Source organism: Panthera onca, chromosome E1, assembly GCF_046562875.1.
Source record: "Panthera onca isolate mPanOnc1 chromosome E1, mPanOnc1 haplotype 2, whole genome shotgun sequence".
NCBI classification, from domain to species: domain Eukaryota; kingdom Metazoa; phylum Chordata; class Mammalia; order Carnivora; family Felidae; genus Panthera; species Panthera onca.
In genome coordinates, this window is record NC_138352.1 from 21852443 (window position 1) to 21875456 (window position 23014).

Here is a 23014-nt window from a genome sequence, read left to right on the forward strand (position 1 = left end):
TGTTGGTATAATTGGGGTACAGACGAGAGTTTCATGCAAGGTTAAAAGCATGGGTGTTTAGGGGCGCCTGGGTGGCTCAGTCGGTTGAGCGTCCCATGCTGGCTTTCGGCCCGAGTCGTGATCTCACAACTTGTGATTTTGAGCCCTGCATCGGGCTCTGCACTGATAATGAGGAGCCTGCGTGGGATTCTCTCTCTCCCTCTCTCTCTCTCTCTCTCTCTCTCTCTCTCTGCCCCTTCCCTGCTCTCTCTCTCTTCTCCCTCTTTCTCTCTGCCCCACCCCTGCTCCCACTCTGTCTCTCTCTCTCTCTCTCTCTCTCTCTCAAAAATAAATAAACATAAAAAAATAAGAAAAAAAAACACAGAACATTTCCCTCACCCCCTATGATTCCCTAGGCCCCTTCCCAGTCTGTAGTTACCCCCAGAAGTCATAGCCCTGCTGCCTTCAGTCGTTACCAAATGGCTTCGTCTGTGCTCTTGGAGTCTTTAAAAAGAATGTGGTCTTGGCCTTCGTGTAAGTGGAATCACACCACATGTACTCTCGTCGGTCTGGCTTTTCATTTAACATAATCTCTGCGAGACTCATCTGTGTTCCTACACTCGTCACCTTGTGTAGCATCCCTTTCAGGAATATTCCGCCACGTATTTATTCCAGCTCCACTTGTCGGGCATTCGGATGATTTCGTTCTCTTTATGACTCTTTCAAGAAGAGCCGTGGTGGACAATCTTCGCGCGGGATCGGCCGTGGACCCTGTTCTCATCTGTTCTCAACTTCTTGGGTAAATACCTGCGTGTGGAGCTGCCGGGAGGTAGAGAGAAAAAATATCGTACCTTCAGGAGAAACTACCCAAGAGTTTTTTCAAGGTGGTTTATCATTTCCTGTCCCCACCAGCAGTGTGTGAGAGTTTGGTTCACATTCTTGGCAACACTTATTGTGGCCCATTTTTTTAATTTTAGCCACTCTGGTGGGTGTGTAGGGGCGTCTTATTGTGTCTTATTATTATTATTATTATTTTAAACCATAAAAACCATGTATTCTGAGCCCCAGGTCCTCCACCGATGGGATACGTGAATAGTGGCAAGATCCCTCAACGCCGAGACTCTTCTGGTTCCTCCACTACTAAATAGCAGGAAATGGGCAGTGATTGGCCTGGGAGGCATAGGGTCAAGGGAGAGTGTTGTATGTAGTGTTCTGAGAAGTTCAAGGTGAATGTGCCCATTGAGGGAGAGAAACTGGTGATTCAGAAGGAGGGGGATGATTTCAGGAGGTAAGTCCGTGAGAAGATGTAAGGGGTTGTGGATGTTAACAACTGGCAAGGAAGATTCCCTGTAAATGAGAGTTTCTTTCTTCCCGCTCCGATTTCCCCTTGAAGGATGAGGCAAGGTCAAGTTGGAGGGTATGGGGAGCGGGTGTGGGAGGTTCCAGGAGACACCATGAAATACATCTGGAATGTGGAAGAGTGAACATTCCAAGGGAGGAGAGCAGAATCGCCAAAGGGTTGAGGGGCCATTTGAGACTTTGGGTCATTCATGCTGAGAGATACTGGTAACGAGAGTAGCAGACGTACAGCGTTGAACGTACCCCAGGCACTGTTCTGAACTCTTACGTGTATTTATTCATTGAATCCTTTCAGTTGCTCTATGAACCAGCCTCTCCTCATCTTATAGATGAGTCCGCTGGAAGGCTAAGTGACTTGTCCTCAGTCACACAGCTAATAAGATAGGGAGCCGAGCACCGGACATCGTTTTGCCGAGCCAGGCAACAGCCACCATGTATCGAGAGCACTTAGAATGTCCACCCAAGGTCTTAAATACCACATGTATGTATTAACTTGATTATCACAGAACTCTCATTGGGCATTGGTTCGTCTCCTTTTACAGGTGGGAAATGAGGGTTCAGAGAGGGTTCAGGTAACTTGCCTGAAGTGCCACAGCTACATGGCCACTGCTTGGCTCTCTCTGCTGGTGGTTCTGCTGGGTGAGCACAGCAGATGAGGCGGAGGCTGGGGCAGTGGTTAAGGATGGACCATGGCATCCCAACGGGCCAAGGAGGGAAGAGGGCCCAAGATGGCGGTATATGATGTATGCGTAGGAGGCCGGCAGGATGGCCTTGTAAGGTGGCGCTCTTACGAGGGGTAATTTGGGAACAGTGTAGCAAAAGCATTATTGAAAAGAAGAAGGTAGGGTGTAAGGAAACTATAAGGAGCAGCACGGTGTTTTGGACAAGCTAACAGCAGCAAACTGGTCCGCTGCAGGACTGAGGGGACGAGGGGGAGGGAGCAGGAAGGACTGTTGTCTGGAGGGGAACTTCGATAGCCCATCCGTGACGGAAGGACCTGATTATAATCCCACCCTCCTCCTGCCCTTCTCTCCTGCTGCCTCCCCCTGGCCAGGACTACCCGGAGGTCCCTTGATGCAATTCGTAGAGGTCAAGTTGAGGACCTGCCACCTTCAGAGTCCAGCCTTGGGGACCCACACGGGAGGAGCGGGGCCTGCAGGGAAGATACTCAGCCCGGCAGCCCTGAGGAGGGTCTTGCTCTGCCTGCCCCCTGCCCCCGCTGGACGAAGGTGACCCAAGTGTCCAGGAGCAGAGGGGAGGGAGGGGCCCTGGTCCAGGGGACCCTCCTGGGCCGGGACGCACCCTCAGCAGGAACGGGATGGAGAAGCAGAGTGTGCATCCTTGGTGCGTGGACCACAGGCCATTGTACCGAGCAGAGAAGAAGCGAACATGAGAGCCGTGCTTGGCGACTTGTGTCTGAGCTGCTTCAGCCCCCGGTCCCTGGGAGGAGTGGCTCTGAGAGGGGAGAAATGGCAGGAGCTCACCCCCAAGAGGGTGCCGTGTTGGGGGACGGTCATGTGGATGGTCTCCCATGCGTGCCCCTCCCCCAGCTTTCTGTTCTCTTCTCAGGAGTGCGGCCCACCCGCCCCCCCCCCAAAAAAAAACCTGCCGTGAGGGGAGACTGGAGACCAGTCAGAGTACATCCAGCTCCCAGTCCTGTCCCCACCCTGCCCAGAACAATCCTGGCTCCCCCGTGTCTTTCCCTGGGACCTGGAGTGGGCAGTCTGGCTTTGCCCACGGAAGGAGATGTCTGCGCGTGACGTTAATTCCATAAACCCCGAGGCGACACCTCACCCTATGCCTAAAACTCACTGTTGGGCTTCTCACCTCCTATTTTGCCACGCTGCATTACTCAGCGTGGCAACAAATGCCTATCCCAAATCAACGTGCCAAAGCCCTGGGTTTGAATGCGAACCTTCTCTCATTGATCACTTCTCAGGGATGTTCCATAGTCCACAAACTAAATTGCCTTCCCATTAGGAGTTCAAGCCTAAAAAAAAAAAAAAGAAAAAAGAAAAAGAAAAAAGATGACAGCCTCTAAAATTCTTCTGTCTCCTATTTTTTTTTCTTTTAAAGAATTTTTTAAAGTTTTATTTATTTATGTTGAGAGAGAGAGAGCATGAGCAGGGGAGGGGCAGAGAGAGAGAGAGGGAGAGAGAGGGAATCCGAAGCAGGCTCTGCACCATCAGCCTGGAGTCCATCGTGGGGCTTGAACTCACAAACCACGAAATCGTGACCTGAGCCGAAACCAGGAGTCGGTTGCTTAACCAACTGAGCCCCCCAGGTGCTCCTCAGTGTGTGTGTGTGTGTGTGTGTGTGTGTGTGTGTGTGTGTTTTAGAAGATAAGAAGAGGTCAAGAAACAGGAGAGGAGGTCTCAGGTGCCCCACGGGCTACCCCACTGTAAGTCTGCAAGGCGATAACAAGAGGGGACTTGAGCAATTCACAGATTTCTTAATCGACCCCTCCCCACAAGTCCTCAGGCTTGGGAGCCAAGGCAAGTCTTCCCTCGCTGTGGAAAGAGCCTGCATCCTTGCATCCATTCAGATTCTCTTCAGGACTCTTGGCCAGGGTCCTGCTCTCAGGAATGAGCCAGAACCCAAATGGGGATCACAGTCAGAGACGGGAATTTGGTTCGACTCTGGGCATCTTTCCAAGGGGATTACAGCCAGCACATCTGAGGAGAAAATAAATGGCGTGCTGGGGTCCCCTGAAATAGAAACCAACCTCTGCACCGTTTCCTCGGGCATGGAGGAGGCTGTGGGCTCCTTGGTGCATTAGGGAAAGCTCTTCTGTGAGAAGATGGGGTGTCAGTCACAGCCAGCAGCCAATGACCTTGGACTGTCTGCTTTTGCTTCCCAGTTCCAGTTTCCTCATCTGCAAATATCAAGGCTAGAAGAGATGCCCTTGAACAGTCCTTCAGCTGTAACGTTCCCTGATTCTATCTCAATGGCAGGGGGAGAGGGGGAGGATTTAGCCCTCCTCCTAAAATATCCCAAGATTAATGTCACCATCAAGTAATCCTCTCTCTCCTCCCCTTGGTAAATAATTAGGATGCACTAGAGGTGTGGTCTCGGACTTTTATTTTTGAGCCACATAATGCTCTCTGAAACAAGAAACCTTACCCCAAAGCCTGTATAATATACAGGAGACCACAGCAGAGCTCCCCTCTTGCAGAGGATGAGGTTGACCTAGAGTGTGCCCTTGACCACAGCCGGAGACCTTTAGAGAGTACATCTTTGTATTTTTGTTTGTCTGTTTTGGTTTCAAACACAAAGTACCAGTTTTCTTAAATTCAAACCAACAAACCTGTGGTTCGGGGGACATTGATTTGAATGGAAAGGGGTTGGTTTAGCAATGACTTTCTGGAGAATTTGCCCCTGGTGCGACGGTTATCAAGATGTATTCTAGATTACGCGCCCCCCCCCCCCCCCCCCGCCGCCAACCCCACCCTGCTTGTGATCCTGACCTTCTGTATCTGATGAGAGACCCTGCTGTCCTCGAGCAGAATGATAGGATGAAGAGCGCCATCTTGAAAGTCAAGAGTTCAGGGTCCAGGTTCCCAAACCATCAACCTGTGTGACCTTGAGAAGGCCTCTACTCAACGTCTCCGGGGTTCTGTTTCCTTCTCTGTCACATGAGAGCATTGGGCAAGGCAGTTCCCCAGACAGCCTGGGATTGCTTACCCTGAGCCCTCACGGCTGGGGACACATGGCCTCCACCGGGAGGGCGATGCACCTGGTGACCATCCCCAGCTCTCCCAGCTGCGGAGTCTGCAGAGGGAAGACGCCAGAGGGCAGATCTGTGGCATCGCCACAGTATTTGCCAACAGCTCTGCTAACTGCACAGACTCCCCCTGTGCTTGTGTGAGCAAGCCCTAGAATTGACACATAAAATAAAGCATTCCCAGTAGCTAGTCTCTCGAGATTGTTAGACTAGTAAATAGTCATTGTCAGTACAATGTGCAATTAGACCTGGCCTGCCCCCAGTTTACCTTGGCGGAATGAGCTCAGAGCTGCCTCATTCGCTCAACAAATGTGACAGCGTGGAGGAACACAGGCCTCCTGGCTGCCAGCCCACTCCCCGTTGTGGAGACACGGGCGAGAGCTCTGGGGAGCAGGAAGGAGCTTTGGGGTTTCTCTGGGGAAGAGCCGTCAGGCAGGATAGCAAAGCCCAAGCTCTTTTGCTCTTGACTCTTTCTGGCCTGAGGTCAGCTTGGGGCACCATAAGAGGACCCTTGAGTTACCTGCATGAGAAGAAGGAAAGACTCGAGTCTTTATGTGAACAGCAGCTCCCATTTACCGAGGCTTATTGGTGCAGGGTATTAGGTGAAACGATTTATACCTGGGATTTCCTCTAATCCTTCCTACCCTCTGGCTGGGTGGGTATTAGGATCTGTGTTTGATAAATGCCTTGTCATTTACACAGGGAGAAGTGGCCCCTCTCACTTCCTGGCCCTTGTATTTCTTTTTATAAAATGACATTTATTAGAGTTTTTATCCCCCACATCAAGAAGTACAAAGAGAAGAACAAAGACGGGCCATGATCCCACTCCCTAAGCCCAGAGAAACTCTGTAAATAGTACAAAAATAAAAAAATAATGCATGGTATGTGTTTAGAAAGTTCAAACAGTAAAGAAAGTGATAAATCTTTCCAAAGGTAAACACCTCCCCTTCTTCATCCCAGGACCTCTCCCGAAAGAAAAGGAGGTTGTTGTCGTTTGCGTGCATCATTATGTCCAGACAAAAGGACCGTTTGTATAAAACATCCTACTTGTGATGGGTCTCTACATACCCTCGCTGCATTATTTTCGTTGTTGTGTATATAAAAAGGATCCTACTGCAACATTGCTCTACTCCTTGCTTTTTATTTTTATTTTTAAATTTTATCTTGGAGGTCTTCCTGCCTCTGTACGCACAGAGATGCCTCTTTATAACAGCTGTATAGTATTCCACTGGATGCATGGATTCCAGTATTATTCGCTGCCCGTTGCCAGGACTACCGAAGTTGATGCCACACTATCTGGCCTGGTTCATATGTAATGGGAAGCCCAGGAGACATATTTGTAGGGTAAATCCGTAGCAGTGAGATGCCAGGTCAAAGGCTTGTCCTTCAAGTAGGCACCACTCATTGACATCCTCCACCAGCAGCTAGAGAGAGCCGGTCGTCCGGGCATCGGGTGTCATCCAATGCTTACGTTTTGCCGAATCGATTCATTTTTTAGAAAGATCCTGCATATTAAAAAAAAATTAATGTTTATTTATTTTTGAGAGGGAGAGAGACAGAGCAAGAGCAGGGGAGGAACAGACAGAGAGGGAGAAACAGAATCTGAAGTAAGCTCCAGGCTCTGAGCTGTCAGCACAGAGCCCGACGTGGGGCTCGAACTCACGAACTGTGAGATCATGACCTGAGCCAAAGTCGGACGCCTAACTGACAGAGCCACCCAGGCGCCCTTAGAAAGATCCTGCATATTTTGATTTGCATTTCCTTAATTATGACTCAAGGTTAATCGTATCTTTTACATATCCAGGGGCCTTTTAAAAAAAGACTTCTTTTTTTCCCCAGGGGATGTAATTACTTATTCCTATCCTCTGTGCATTTTTTTCTAGGGTGTTATGATTATTGATACAATTGAGCTGTTTTTTTGTAAACAAAGGGAAAAGTCCTCTCTCACATGTATTAAAAATATTTTTCCCAGGGTTCGCCGTGTGTTTTGGGTTTTGTCTCTGTCGTATTTTTCCACAGACAAGTTCAGCAGTAGGCCCGGCACCATTTCGGCCTTTCAGAGACCAGCTCCCTGTCCATTCTGAGAGTGTGCTGTGCGTTTCAAGCAGGCTCTAAAGATGGAGAGCTGTTCCTCTGATCACGGATGCTACTTTTGGTTTTATTGCATCATGATAACGTACTTTTATTGCCCTGTTTGCATGCCAGGTTTTCCAGGGCCAATCTAGCACCGATTAACTTTGTTTCTGCCAATAAAGACAATTTGTGAAATGTTACAAGTGTGTGATCCCATTGACCAGTCTCTTCTTCATGGCTTTTGGGATTTGGGTACTGTTTGAAGATTATAAATAAATACATCCTTGCTTTTAGAAATTCTGTAGTTTTGCTTCTTGCTTAATGGATTTCATCATCATGTATCTTGCCCCTTCCCCCAAGGAGAATTTGTGGGTCTTGTAGTCTCTGAGTTCTTAAAACTGGAGACTCTGTTTCCTTTATTGTTGAAGGATAATTTGGTGGTGAATAAAATACTTGGGCTATAGGTACTTAACCAAAACCTAGGTATCTATCCATCCAGCCAGCCATCTATCCATCCACTTATTCACCCACACATTCATTCCATTCATTCACTTATTCCTTTTCTCATCCACCCATCCATCCACCCACCAGCCCAACCACCCACCCATCCATCCACATACCCATCCATCCATCCGTCCATCCATCCGTCCATCCATCCATCCATCCATCCACTTATTCACCTACACATTCATTCCATTCATTCACTTACTCCTTTTCTCATCCACCCATCCATCCACCCACCAGCCCAACCACCCACCCATCCATCCACATACCCATCCATCCATCCATCCGTCCATCCATCCATCCATCCATCCATCCATCCATCCATCTGTCCATCCACTTATTCACCCACACATTCATTCCATTCATTCACTTATTCCTTTTCTCATCCACCCATCCACCCACCCACCAGCCCAACCACCCACCCATCCATCCACATACCCGTCCGTCCATCCATCCATCCATCCATCCATCCATCCATCCATCCATCCATCATCTAACAAATAAAATAACAATAATTACTTAACAGTGAATTATGTCCTCAACTACCCGGCATATGAACTAAAACACACAAGCACCTCATATACCCTTCCTTCCTCAATTACATTCCACTCCCTACCTCCAGAAGTATCTGTTTTAAAGTATTTATCATTTCCCTGAATCTCTTTGTACTTGTATTGACACTACATGTGCACATATCCTGAAACAATATAGAGTGTTGTACTGCATGTTTTATAACTCTCCCTGTATGATGGCATCCTGGTTTTCCTCAGCTTGCTTAGCGTACTCAACATTAGGAACTGACAATCCCCCCAGCTTTCCTACTTAGAGCTCTGGTTCATTTCGTTTGCCCTGTCGAATAGGGTTACATCGTATGAGTATACCATTATTTATCATTTTTTCTCTTGGTAGGAATAGAGAGCGCCCCCCGTTCTGTCTTTATTACAAACAATACCGATATGAACATGGCTCTTGCCTGTCTCCTCATGCACGTGTGTGAGGATTTATCTACCAAAAGGGGGCATTCCTGGTTCTACACTATATCCATCTTCAACTTTATTAGCCATTGCTAAAGTTCTTTCCAAAGCATTATGTCCAAGAGTTCGTGTTCCTGCTTATCTGAGTTGGTTGTGTTGGGCATTTTCATTTTTGCCAGTCTGCTGGGTATGAAATGATATCTCATTATGGCTTTAATTTGAATTTCCCTGATTACTTGTGAGATTGAAGGCCACTCTGTGTGTGTATCGTCCCTTCGGGTCTTCTCTGCTGTGACTTGTCTATTCATCTCTTGGGGCTGCGTTTTCTGTTGGGTTCTTTCAGCTTCTTATTAATGTGAAGTTCTCTAGGAGTCTTGGATATTCACGTAAATATATATTTCAAGCCTTTGGCTTACAGTTTTTTGATGTTTCGTGGCTTAAAAACGCTCACTTTGTTTCCTCTTGAGTCTCTGCCTTTTTCTCCTTGTTTCAAAATCCTTCCCTGCTTTGTGATCATTAACGGATTGTCCAGTATTCTTTTCTAGCAGATTTAAGGTTTGGTTTTTCATGCCTTGGCCTTTAGTACCCTTTGAATTGATTTTCGTATTCTTTTCTTTTCTTTTCTTTTCTTTTCTTTTTATTTTTCTTTTCTCTTTCCTTTTCTTTCTCTCTCTTTTTTTTAAAGTTTACTTATTTATTTTGAGAGAGAGAGAGAGACAGAGAGAGACAGAGAGAACATGAACAGGGGAGGGGCAGAGAGAGAGGAAGACAGAGAATCCCAGGCCGGCTCCACGCTGTCAGCACTGAGCCCGATGGGGGGGCTCCAACTCAGGAACTGTGAGATCGTGACCTGAGCTTAAATTGAGAGTTGGATACTTAACCAACTGAGCCACCCAGGCGCCCTCTTTTTTTTTTTTTTCTTTCTGTATTTCTGTATGTGGTTGTGGATGTGTATTTTCCACCTCTAGTAAATGAAAAGTCTGGTATTTTTTTCCCTTGTGGAAATTTTTTTTCTATTCTTTTTTCTTTTAATTATTTTCAATGAGTTTTGGAGGAATGGAGTCCAAACACCTCTACTGAAAAATATTAGCAAACTTAGCTTTGTTCTAAACACCTTATATATGTTACCTCATTTAATCTCCTCAACAACCGATGAAACAAACATTACTGTTTTTCTTTTGCGGTTGAGAAAACAGACAGACAGGTTTGAACTTGTGAGCCTGGTCCAGAGTATGTGTTCTTCTGTGAGCAGTGTCTGTCTCTATGGAAATAAAAGTCTCAAAATTCTTCAAAAGATTGCCTCACTTCCCCTCCCCCACTTTTTCAAGTGTTTTATAAAGATGATATTTTCCATTATTTGTTAAAATTTTAGTTAACTTATTTATTCATTTTTTCCTTTATTTTTTAAGTTTTTTTAATGTTTATGCATTTTTGAGAGAGAGAGAGAGGTGGGGGAGGGGCAGAGAGAGGGAGACACAGAATCCGAAGCAGGCTCCAGGCTCTGAGCTGTCAGCACAGAGCCCGACGCGGGGCTTGAACTCACGAACCGCGAGATCATGACCTGAGCCGAAATCAGATGCTTAACCGACTGGGCCACCCAGGTGCCCCATTTATTTATTTATTTTTTAATTTTAAATGTTTATTTGAGAGAGAGAGAGAGAGAGAGAGAGAGAGAGAGAACGAGTGGGGGAGGGGCAGAGAGGAAGACAGAAAATCTAAAGCAGGCTCTGTGTCGTCAGCTCAGAGCTTGATGTGGGGCTAGAACCCATGAACCATGAGATCATGACCTGAGCCGAAGTCAGACACTCAGCTGACTGAGCCACCCAGGTGCCCCTCCTTTATTTTTTGAAAGCCATTTCACTAGAGTATATCTGGATTTTGGTCCCTTCTCATATATAGTGTGATGCTTGATCTTGCCTTTTTTTTTTTTTTTTTTTTTTTTTTAAATTTTTTTTTTCAACGTTTTTTATTTATTTTTGGGACAGAGAGAGACAGAGCATGAACGGGGGAGGGGCAGAGAGAGAGGGAGACACAGAATCGGAAACAGGCTCCAGGCTCCGAGCCATCAGCCCAGAGCCTGACGCGGGGCTCGAACTCACGGACCGCGAGATCGTGACCTGGCTGAAGTCGGATGCTTAACCGACTGTGCCACCCAGGCACCCCTGATCTTGCCTTTTGTCTTTTGATCTAAAGACTGAAGTCTTGCCATCTGCTCAGGAAAACGAAAATCTATTAACTTTTAATCATTGCTTCTGAATTATCCCTTCTGTGTCTCTTCTGGGAATACTGTCGGGCATCGATGGAAACTCCTGGAGTTGTCCTGTCTGTCTGTCCTCTCCCAGCATTTCTGTCTCTCTGTCCTCCTCCCCACCGAGTGCCCTTGACTTTACTTGACTGGTCTCCTTCAGGACGCGCTCTGTTGGCTGTATTTACAGCCCAGGCAAACCGTCCTTGCTCAGTTTCTTTCCCTCCCTTGGCTGTTGGTCTAATTTCACAGATGCAGACTGCTGTCACATCTTACTGAAATCACCATTCAGATGTTACCTCATTTCCCCCTCCTGTTTCTTGCGGCAAATCTCCTTCACAAAGAAGCTCTCCCTCTAGTTACTCAGACTCACTTCCTTACCGGAGTCACCACCATTGCACGACTCCAGGAACCCTGCCCCAGGTCTCTCTTTAGTTTCCACCTGCCTCCTGCCAGGGGGACAGTTGAACTTGAACCTCAGTGCTGTCCCTGTGACTTTGGACTTCCGGATGTGGTGATGGCGGAGAGAGCAGTGCGTTTACCGATTGTCCTTCCCATCATGCTACCCTTGTTCATGCTAAAACTATTTGTTCCTCTCGAGGGGACACAAAATGTAAGGCATTCTAGACCTTGACCCCCCCTAACATTGGCCCTGTACCCAGCTCAAGCTGGACCCGTCGGTAGTTCTAACACCGTGGTTCATAAAGTGTGGTCCCTGGACCTGCGGCCATCATCAGCATCCCCTGAGAACTTGTCAGACATGAACTTACCTCTGACCCTAGTAAGATAGGAATTCTGGGGCTGGGGCCCAGCAATCTGGGTACCGCCCCATGAGCTTGCTGTGCTCAAGTTTGAAGACCGCAGCTCCAACAAAAGCTGAAGCTCTCACCCTGTCTTCTCCAACTCCGTGTCACTGGCTGCTTTCTTTCCCAACATGCGTCCTGAGAGACACCTTTGAAAAATGTAAGGGTTCCCTGGAGACGTGGGTGCTCATTGACTGGTCCCTAGCCTTGGTTTCCGTGGTTACTTTTCATTTCACATAACTCAATATTTTCCAAACCGATTTGCCCATAGAATTCGTTACTCCTGTCACCTGCTCTTGGTCCTGACCCCTCACCATATCTTTTCTCTACCCAACGCCAAGCCTCCGTACTGAAGCTTGTTGGAACCTGAACTCCAACTTCTATGAACTTACTCATCACCAGGTAGACTGCTCCTGAGTTAGTGTTTCCATTGGGTTCAAGTCTCAGGGAAGAGTCACAGCTGCACAGTTGTGACCGTTCAGACCACCAGGTGAGGCGGCTCGTGTCAGACTTGTACAAAGGTGGGAGCCTGGGGAGTCAGGATTTACCGCTAACTAGCTCCGTGAACTTGGGAACGTGACTTTTCCACAAGGCTCTTGTGGGGAGTAGATGAAGCCAGGTGTGCATGATGGAAGGAACATGTGGTTTGTGGTGGGAGAAACTGGGGGCCTGCATTGGGTCCGTCATCTGCCTCTGGTCTGGCTTTCCTTTTTCCATCAGTAGATGGGGGAACAATAATAATCCCAGACAACATACGTATGCGGTAGTGGTTAAAGTTTTCAGAAAACAGAGGGCGCCTGGGTGGCTCAGTCGGTTGAGCCACCGACTTCAGCTCAGGTCATGATCTCACAGTTGGTGAGTTCGAGGCCCACGTGGGGCTCTGTGCTGACAGCTCGGAGCCTGGATCCTGCTTCGGATTCTGTGTCTCCCTTTCTCTCTGCCCCTCCCCCACTCATGCTCAGTCTCTCTCTGTCTCAGAAAGAAATGAACATTAAAAAAAATTTTTTTTATATTAAAAAAACAGTACATGTGAAAAATTTCTGTAAGCCGCATTATACTACAAAACATTCGCTGCTATGATGTCACCCCCCCGCCCCCTTCCCGAAACCCTGACACCGTGTTTTCAGAGGCTCTGTCTCTCTGCCTGGTGCATAGTAGGTGATCAGAAAACTTGCTCGTTAAACCAGCAGAGCCCCAAAGTGCTAGGGCACCACTCGGTCCCAAGGGACCTCGTTCCAGCTGACAGATAAGAAATGATTTGTAAGTAGCACACGCACTGTTTATGTTCTATCTTCCCCAGTATTGATTTGTTTATCAAAAATTTTATTTATAAAAGAGCACAAAAATATGCCAGCCCAAATTCTGCAGGATGTATCGCCGGTTCTGAATTAATGAGGTCCAAATTTATGACCGTTCTGAATTGTTACTTCCTTTTCCTGCCCTGTCATTGCTTGGGGGTGGGGGTGGGGTTGGGGAGAAAGTGGCCTTGTTACAGGACAGGGTTCCCTCCCTCCCTGCAGCTCACCCTTCCAGACACCCCCTCCCTGCTGATCCCTGATGAGGATGCATTTCTCCAGGTACTAGAGGCTGGTTTCTGGAGCTGTGACATAGCTTGAAGCCTCTTAGCCCAGCTCCCATTCTATCCAATAATCCCATTCTGTCAAATTCTGGGTTGTGACCGCAGTATTTTACAGCGAGAGAGCTCCTTTTGGGAGGCTGTGAACCCTGAGGAATGAGTATCTATTCCAGAGTGGAGGGCATCGCAGAAATGGTGGCAAGATTCTCTTAAGTTCCTGAGGGGCTAAGACAGTGGCTGTCAGAGTTTGTAAGCCCAGACCCTCACCAACGGAATCAGAACCCCTGGAGTTGTGTCCGGACATTTGCGTTCTTAAAAGCTTCCAGATGGTTCCAGCATGCACCTAGGGTTTGAGATCTGCCAATTGAGAGGGTGCCCTCTTAAGAAAAAAATGTGATTTGGGTTGTCTTTACAATTACCATGCAGCTTTTTCATTAGAAATTTACTTTACCTAGTTGTATTATAAAACTGACCTACTTACTAAAGGGGGGAAAAACTTGGAAAATATGGAAACGTTGGAAGGAGAGAAGTAAGGCTCAAGTTCCAATGATCTGAGGGCAGTTGTGAGTCTCAGATGTGTTTTCTTTCAGTTTTTTTTTAATGTGCTGGTTTGAATTTTTTACAGCACTGTGGTCATATTTAATATAGCATTTTCTGTCCACTTTTGAACTTACCATTACGTCTTAGGTACTTCTGCACATTGTGTTAATTCCAGGTACAGTTTTTAATGCACTCTTGTACAAATACGACAAAAATGTGGCTTTTCTCCATTTTCCTGTGTATATACCTCAGGATGGCATTTACGGAGTCCTTTCTTTCTTTACAACACCTGCGTCTCAAGAACATTTGTGAAATCGTGTTTTGAATGTCAGAAGAGGAATGTATCTCTCTTTCTCTGTGGATTTCTTCTCCCAGGGTCTGAGCCCGCCCCGACCTTTCCTCGGTCCAGCCCCGCAGGTAGATGGGCACGTGGGGCTGGCACAGAATAAGATCTTATTGCAGAAAAGTCAAGAGGGGAAAGCAGTAAATATTTTCCCAGTGTTTTACAACCACCATTCTGGATCTCTCCTAAGCCGTGAGACTGTAGTTCCTTAGGATGTGATGGGACTTATAAGCAGAGGCACATACAGAGAGCTGTCCCCACCAGACAGACCCATGCCTCCGTGCTTCGGAAAGAGAGGAAACCAATGACTAAGGCAAGATGGAGAAAGAGGGAAGCTGGGACAGAGGTGACGATGGTCGGGCAAATAGACTGATGTTCTGGTGCGCTCGGTCAGAAATGCCAAAATCTAGCCACCTGTTCCTCTCCCCCCCGCCCCTGTTTTCCATGTAACCTTCCCAGAATTGTTGTCTTTGTTGTGCAATTGCGTGTGTATATATATATATATATATATATATATGTACACACACACACTTATATGTGTATATACACATATAATACACATATATATGTGTATATACACAATTGTATGTATATATGTACACGCGTGTGTATATATATACACACATACGTGTATATATACTTGATCTATATACTTTTTATATACACTGTATATATATTACATTATATACGTGTTTATAAAATGATATACGTATTTCTCCTTGACGGCTGCTACCTTCTGACTCAGCTGCTGGCTCGGAAATGAACTTCCTCACTGCCTCTGGGGGAGCTGCAGCGACGGGTGCCCATGGGTGCACCAGGTAACTGTGCCCCGTCTTCTTGCAGGACATTATGGGAAGGATACCCACCGAAGTGGAGGACCCGATCTCCATAACTTCATCTCATCTGGATTTGTCACGTTAGGAAGAGGACACACGAAGGGTACAGTGGAAACCATTTTTTACTAAAATACAGAGGTTGCCTAGGGGAGCCCCGAGCTGAAATGGGAAGGTGACGTTGGAGGAGGCTAACGTTCCGGGACAGGAATAAGTTGAGGGGGGTTCCCCTTGCAGCGTGGCCTGGTGACATATGTGGCTTCTGACGGGAAGGCAGGTCCCAGGTGTGACTTTTAGAGGCCCCATAGACTTGCAAGAGACGACCCCCCCCCCCAGCCCGCCCCTGCCCCGTCCCCCCGGCCGGAGGGACCGCAGGCAGAGTGGCGAGAAACCTTGCCGGCAGATGCGAAGCGTGTTCTCCTCTTGGTTCTTCCTCCTTTTCCTTTTTAAAGCCACGTTTTATACACCGATGTATGTCAACGGTCCGCACCGTGGGTTTCTAAGCCAGCGTGCGTGGCGAGAGTTGCCGTGTCCTACGTGTGTCTGTGTAAACACTCTCTCTGTGGTGTGGACACAAAGGTAGAGGTCCCGCAGCCCTTCCGACCTCCAGAGGAACGCTAACGTGGCATTTCTGCTGAGCTGCTTTATGACCTAACCGACAGCTTGCAGAGCATCTGTCCGGGGGTGGGAGGGGGGGGGGTGTATGGAGTCCTCGATTCTGTCTTTTGTTTAAACAGAGCCCTCCTAGTGTTGTGAGCATTCTGTCCTATCAAATAACTGAATCCCTGATTTCTCCGATTACCTTCCTGACACCTGTGTACTGTTATAGACCAACTGTGAATTCTGTTGTAGGGATGGAACGATCCCTGTCTTCCTCCGCAATATGTGTCTCTTTTAAGTGTGAGCGAACAAGGAACTTCGCGAGTTTTTCGTACATTCCATGCAATGACTTTTTAAATTCCCTGTGTGATGTTTGTTCACCCTGTAGAGAAAAAAAAAAAAAAAAAACCAACCAAACAAATCTGTATCTGTGTATGTATTTTCTGTTGTGTCTCTTTGTGTCTAAATAAAGTTTATTGAGGATACAGGTGGCATTTGTGGCTACTCAAAGTCGCAGAATCAAACTGGGACCAGAAGGGCGGTGGGGCTGCACGGTTAACGGATGAAAGACATCATCCTAGTCCTACCCATATCGGCTCAAACCTAGGACGGCCAGCCCCCACGTCATCTGCTTGGCGATAATTACCTATCGCTGTGAAACGAACACATCTGAAATGTAGCGTTTTAAGACGATAGCAATCACATATCGTGTCCCGTAGCTTCAGCGGGTCCCGAATTCGGGGGCAGCTGAACTGAATGCTTCTGGGGTGGGCGTCTCTCACGAGGTTCCTGGCGACATTGCAGCAAGGGGCTACCTCATCCGAAAGCTTGACCGGGGTGGAAGGACCTGCTTCCAGAATCGTTCATGCACATCGCACTGGCTGTTGGCAGGAGGCCTCAGTTCCTCCCCGTGACGTTCTCTCCATGGGCTACCTTGTGTGTCCTGACAACATGGTGGCCGGGCTTCCCCAGAGTGGGCGATCCAAGAAAAAGAAAGAAAGAAGTCCGCGTGTCTATTATGACACCAAGCCTGTGGGTTACATTCTGTCATCTTCTCAATATCTTCTTGCTTACACAAGTCAGCTTTATTACAGATGGCGGGGTGGGGGTGGGGAGCCACACAGGGATCCCTGGGGCCATTTTGGGGGTTGACTACTGCACTCCTACCTCAAAGCTACAAATATGAATTTTTCTTTCTTTCTTTTTCTTAATGTTTATTTATATTAGAGAGAGAGAGAGAGACAGGGTGTGAGCAGGGGAGGGGCAGAGAGAGACACAGAGACAGAATCCGAAGCAGGCTTCAGGCTCTGAGCTGTCAGCACAGAGCCCAGCGTGGGGCTCGAACCCACGGGCTGTGAGAGATCACGACCTGAGCCGAAGTCGGACGCTTAACCGACCGAGCCACCCAGGTGCCCCCAAATCTGAGTTTTTCCAACAGAACACGGCAACTCTTACCATGGCTTTTCAGCTGCAGTGGTTTCCCACCCTTACCCCTATCCCTTGTAGGTAGTCTAACCTGAAATGTCAGCTCATCAAAAGAACTATTTATGTATATATAAGTGTTTAATATATTTATATATAAATATAAATATTATATAAAAACTATATATAAAAACTATATATAAATGTTATAAATGTTACTTATATATTATAAATATAAATACTGTATAAACTATATATATAAACTATATATATATAAATGTTATATATATATATATATATATATATATATATCATATGTATATAATGTTTTGGCTTGGGGCTCATACATTCATTCAACAAATAAATATTTCATGAGGCTCGCAATGTGCTAAGCAATATTCAGAAGTCGATGAAACAGAATCTGCTTTTGTGAAAACTCCTATTCCGTTGGGCGAAGCAGACAAAATAAATTCTCGATGATTAAGAGCAGGGGGAAAACCGAAGTCCGCGGCAGGAAGCAGCTTGGATAAGGGGGTAATTGGGCAGAGACCCGCATCCCAGGCAGAGGCAGCAGGACGGCTCTGAGGTAGAAGCTTTGTTGGGGTGTCAAGAAATACAAGGGGGGGTTGTATGAATGAAGCAGGATAGAAAAGGACGAGAGTGGGGGACATGGGGCCGCAGCCAGGCCATGTGTTTATCAGGCAGTGGACACAAAGCTGCAGCATAAAGGGGATTCTCTATCCCTGTCTGTCCTTTGGGTCTCAGTCACCGGGGAGACTGTACCCTGTCATGGGTGTGGGGCTTTGCTGATGCTGGTTGCTCGCCCTGATCTTAGCTCGCCTGCGTCTCTCCCTCTGCATACGTGGCGGGTCCCCCATCCACACCCTTACCAGATCCTCTTTTCCATTCCCTTCCATCAAGGCCTCTGAAACCTCCTCTCTCCAGGAATGTACCCTGTGTGTATTTTCCAATTGAGAAAACAACTAAAGTTTCATGAGCAAAGAGACTGGGGCTGGGGGGGGGAGCTGAGGAAACGGGGTCCCCCCATCTGATATCGGGACTCTTTCTTTGCACACAGCCTGGGTCTCTGGAAAAGGGCCAGGCGTCATCCTCCCTTCCTGCAGAGCAACCCAAAGCTCGGCTCTGAGTGGTGTCCATAAGGCAAGTGGTGGCATGTAAATGCCCCATGGGAAGGTAGCCACTCCAAATTGTATACCATGTATGTTTCATTCCTTTCTTTTTCTTTTCCTCTTTATTTCTTTTTGCTTCACCCCTACGGCCTGCTGGGGACCTTTTCCTTAATTCCCGCTTTCCCTTCTTCCTACTACATTGGCATTAGGCCTTCTGATGGCACCCGGCTGCCGTGTGGCCCCACTGTGACGCTCAGAACTAATGGGGTAGCTAACTCCTGCTTTAGAAGGTAATACCATTGCACTACCAACCTGCATCACTGAACTGCACAGGTATTTCTATCAGATTCTGATTATCTGAGAATCGTGCATTGACCGTCCCTATTCCAAACGGTGTCTGGAACCTTCTTTGGAAGCTCGGATGCCTCCAGTCCTGTCCGCCATGTCAAAGGCCCCAGAGGCATCGTGGAGAGAGAAGTGCACTCTAGTTTCGGTGGCTGCTCCTCCAAATTCAGAGAGTTGGGGTTGGGGATGCTATTGTAGAATGAGATCCGTAGGTGCACAGGGAATGAAACTCTCTGAGACAAAGCCCAAACAAGGGGATGTTTTTTGGCTAATGGGCTTGCAAAGGTGAGACATTAGAAGAAATGGAAATCTGGCCTTGGGGGCTTCATAACAGCCAAAATCCCCTGTTCCATCTCTGTCCTGTTAGGAGATCCCTAGGGACCACACAGTCATTGGTCAACCTCCTAGGGGGCATAGCACCGCCTTGGGCTCACAGGTACCACACTCTATACTGATACCCCTTTTCGGGACTTTTCTAACTGCCTGACTGTGCTCTGCCTTTTATAATTCTTACTCTTCCCTTTCTTCTTCTTCTCCCTCTTTTCTTTGAAGTTTATTTATTTTGAGAGGGGGGAGTGCAGAGAGAGAGAGAGGGAGAGAGAGAATCTCAGGCAGGCTCCGTGCCGTTAGCGCAGAGCCCGACGCGGGGCTCGATGCCACACACCATGAGCTCATGACCCGAGCTGAAGTTGGACGCTCAACTGACTGAGCCCCCAGGCGCCCCTGTTTTCTCCTTCTTCTAAGGAGCTACTTCTCCATGTGCCCGCTGCTCTGATTTCTTCCTTTGACCTCCTCCCTGCTGATCCCTTAGGAGAAATGGAAGTCGAAGCCAAGGAAAATGCGGATCAGAGTGACCATGAGTTTAGACCAAGTTCCCCCTAAAACCTTTCCTCTGTTCATTAGAGAGGATCACGCCGACCCCCACGCAGGACCCCAGAGCTGTCTTTAGGGAAACAGAACATCCCCGAGGCTGCCACAGTGAAATCCCAATGATAAAGGCTATTTGCCGAGTACTTACAATGTTCTGGCACTCTGACATGTGCCGTCTTATTTTCACCTTTATGACGACCCCGTGGGTGAACTCTTGTTACCCCCTTTTGCTGGGGAAAGAGAAGTCAAAGTAGAGCAGTTGAGTAATTTGCATGAGTGAACGTCACATGGTCACTACCGGCTCATCCCAAATCCAGTCCTGTTTCCAAAGATCGTGCTCCCAGCCACCACACACCCTACCTGTTGGAGAAGGGGGCGGGTGGCGAGGCAGCATATGGGCAGTGGTTCCACAGGACGCACATGTGTGGTAAACACTCCATAGCCAACGGTTGTTCTTTTTAGAGGCACACATCTTGCAAGGTAGGAAGTCACGCCAAAAAAAGACGGGCCTGGAGTGGGCCACCGCCACCGGATTAGCCGGGGCTGTCCTTCCAGAAAGGAAGCTCAGTCTGCTCAGATACGTTTTCAGGGTCTGGCTAAATGAACACACTTTACGGGGACCCCGCTCCACGTCGGCATTTTGGTGAACAGCTCAGTCGGGCTGGTTGTTTTTGAGTCTGATCAAAAGAGCTGGAAAGATTCTTTTCCAGGATCCCCCGCGTGTCAGTATCGTTAATTCCAGGGATCTCCACCTGTGTATCCCAGGCCATGCCAGGCAGAGTCCTTATGGGCCACGGTGGTAGCAATGCCCACATACGCATGGCGGCTGTCTTCTGCACTTGGGCGTTCTCTCCTCTGCTCTTTCTCAATATTCGCCGGGCCTTTCCACCGTGCCAGGAGCCACATAGGCACACGCATGCGTGTGGGTGTGGATGAGAGAGAAAGAGAGGGAGAGTGTATGTGTGTTTGGGACAGAGAGAGAGAGCCCTGCAGCCTTTACTAAAAGGTAGGCACTCCAAAGTCACTGCCCCTTTGTAGGAGGCAGACACTGTCACTCATGGTCATTCGTTCCTTCAGGTGAGCACGTACGTTGAGCACCTGCTCCGTGCCAGACATCATCGTAGCCACGGAGGATGCAGCAGACAATCTTACGTGCCAGTGTGAGATGTTAGAAAGAAGTAAATGTATGAAGCATGCCGGATAGAGTTAACAGCTATGGGACAAGACAAGGCAGGGAAAGGGAGGGAGTTGTAGTTCATACAAGAGCATCCACAAGGCTTCAGAGAAAAATGACATCTGGACACAGACGGAAGGAGGCAGAGGATCAAAGCCGTCTGGATTTGGGGGAGGGGGCTCCCAGGACAAGGGAACAGCCATGTGTCCCCCGCCAGGCTGTGGGGAACAGCTGGGAGGATTGACCAGAAGGAGCTGGAGTGTGGGGTCGGCCAGGGGCGGGGGCCTGAGCACATGGGGCCCGTGGGCCATTTAAGGATCTGGTTACCATTCTAGGCAAGATGAGAAACAAAACGTTTTTGGCTTGAAACACTAGGAAGCTGGAAGTCTCCGGGAGGGACAAGGTTTAGGCAGAGGTTCGGGGTGATGTGAACTCAGTCTGGCTCCCTATTAAGTTTTAGATGCTTATTAATCAGATCATCCATGCGGAAACGTCAAGTTCAGGAGAGACATCCAGGTTGGGGGTGTGAATGTGGGAGTTTCCGGGGCGTGAATCTGGGAGACCACATGACATCAGCTAGGGAGAGTGTCGCCTCCAGGCGAGCAAGGCTCCGGGAGGAAGCCACCGGGCACCCAATATGGAGAGGCTGGGGAGATGGGGAGGGTACCTAGGGAGGAGACTAGTCTGGAAGCAAGAAAACCAGGGCAGTGTGTGTGGCCTTGGAAATTGAGTGGGAAGCAAAGCAGGTGTTCCCAAGGGGGACAGTGATCAGGTGTTTAAGACACAGAGAGGTCCAATGAGCCGAGGCCTGAGCAGTGACTCCTAGATGCGACCTGGTAACACGGAGGTCGTCGGTGAGCTTGGCAAGAGCAGCCATGGGGAAGGCACGTGTGTATCTGATGGAGGAGACACACGTGTGTCTGATGGAGGCAAGAGAGGTTGGATGATGTCTGGGCTGTGCTTCTACGAAATCGAGGCGGACCGGGTGATGAGAAGACCCGGGTTTGTTACACCAGCCTCTTTACTCGGGGATGCGTCTGAAATGCCCTTGACAGAACGCTGTAAAAGGTTTTTAAAGTAAGAAAACAGGAGAAGAGGAATAAGAAACCGCAGGCACGGAAGACCCTGTAGAGTTTTATTGTGAAACGGGATAGGAGCGAGGGCGGTGGCTGGAAGGGAGCGTGATGTAAAGACAGTTGTGTTTTGTTTTAAGACGGGGGAAGTCACAGTGTATCCACATGCTGATAGGAATGGTCCAGCGGAGACGGGAAAATCGATGACGTGGGGCGGGGGAGGGTGTTTCAGAAGTGGTGTCCTTGGTAATGGCATCTACCATGTAGGTGGAGGGGCTGGTCTCAATCAGGAGCAAAATCCACCGGAGAAATCCACCGCAGATGAGAGGCAGAGAGTATACGGCCCCGGGGTCATGCAGGTGGACATACGCCATTGGTGCTCGGTGACTTGGAGAGGCAAGGTCATCAGCTGCGAGTGAGGGTGAAGTTGGTCAACCAACTCAGTTTGCCCCAACTGGTGCCATCTTAGTTCAGTCCCGGGGGAACGAGACACTTGGTCACCCTGATGAGGACACGCGAGCAGGCCCAGCCAGCGTGGCTTCAGAGCATCTTTGACACCCACCTCTAGAGCCCAGAGACTCAGACTGAGCTGGCTGCTGTCTGAAGCCGGCCGTGCCCAGCCTCCAGGTGCTCAGAGGCCGTGGGGCTTCCTGGAGATCAGTTGCAAGAAGCTGACCATTCCAGAGCCTGCGGAAAGACCCTTAGTGGGTCTCCTCATTCTGTCTAAACGATGCTCCCTGGGGACCAGGCTGGAAACGGCCCACCCCACCGCCCAGCCAGCCCGGGCGTGGGGTCTGAGGCAGAGGATACGGCAGGAGAGTACCCGCTACATCCAGAAGAGCTGGGGGCGTCCGAGCAGGTGCTGAGATCAGAGCTGGAAGTGACCAGTTCAGGAGTCTCAGCAGGGAGGGCAGTGGCGTGGGTAGCCCTGGCCAAGTCCCACAGAGGCTCAGGTCCCCAGATCTAAGGACGAGGAGCAGCGATCCAGAGGGAGGGTGCCGGACTGGTGGCATGTGCCCCCTGAGCAGGGGATGAGGCCGGAGGTGGGTCCTCACAGGGACCCGTGTGGACAGGTGTTAGCCAGTGAGGAGTCTGGGTCAACACTCTACCAGGAATAGGAAGCCAGGGCAGGGGAAAGCGAGGACTGGAGCCTTGTGGTCAGCGTGGTGGCTGGGAGGTGAAGTGTGAGAGGGGGCAGAGCTTTTGGTAATGACAAGGTCCAAGGGGTAACGTGGGAGTGGGTCCTGAATATAGCGGAGAAGCCAATCAACACTCAGGTCAGGAAACTACTTCTTCAGGCCCACGCAGAACTGTCCTTCTCAGCTGCCTTCTGTCCATCCTGGCCCGAGCCCCATGGCGGGGCTGAGCCTCACGCGGCCCTGACCCTGTGCTCACTTCTCCCACCAGCCCGTTTGTCAGGTGCCACTGGGTGGCATACAGGGTTCAA

The 23014-nt window shown here is 48.7% G+C and overlaps 1 protein-coding gene across 2 annotated transcripts in view; it reads left to right on the plus strand.

The window, feature by feature from the left end:
• Window positions 1-23014, plus strand: part of SHISA6 (shisa family member 6) — a 280044-nt gene that overhangs the window by 118039 nt on the left and 138991 nt on the right. Inside the window, exon 4 of one of the 2 annotated variants that reach the window (XM_060647255.3) lies at window positions 14964-15059. The exons of the other annotated variant lie outside the window; for it this stretch is intronic. Coding sequence (XP_060503238.2) covers window positions 14964-15059 — 96 coding nt within the window. The remainder of the gene's footprint in view (window positions 1-14963; window positions 15060-23014) is intronic. 2 annotated transcript variants of the gene reach the window in all.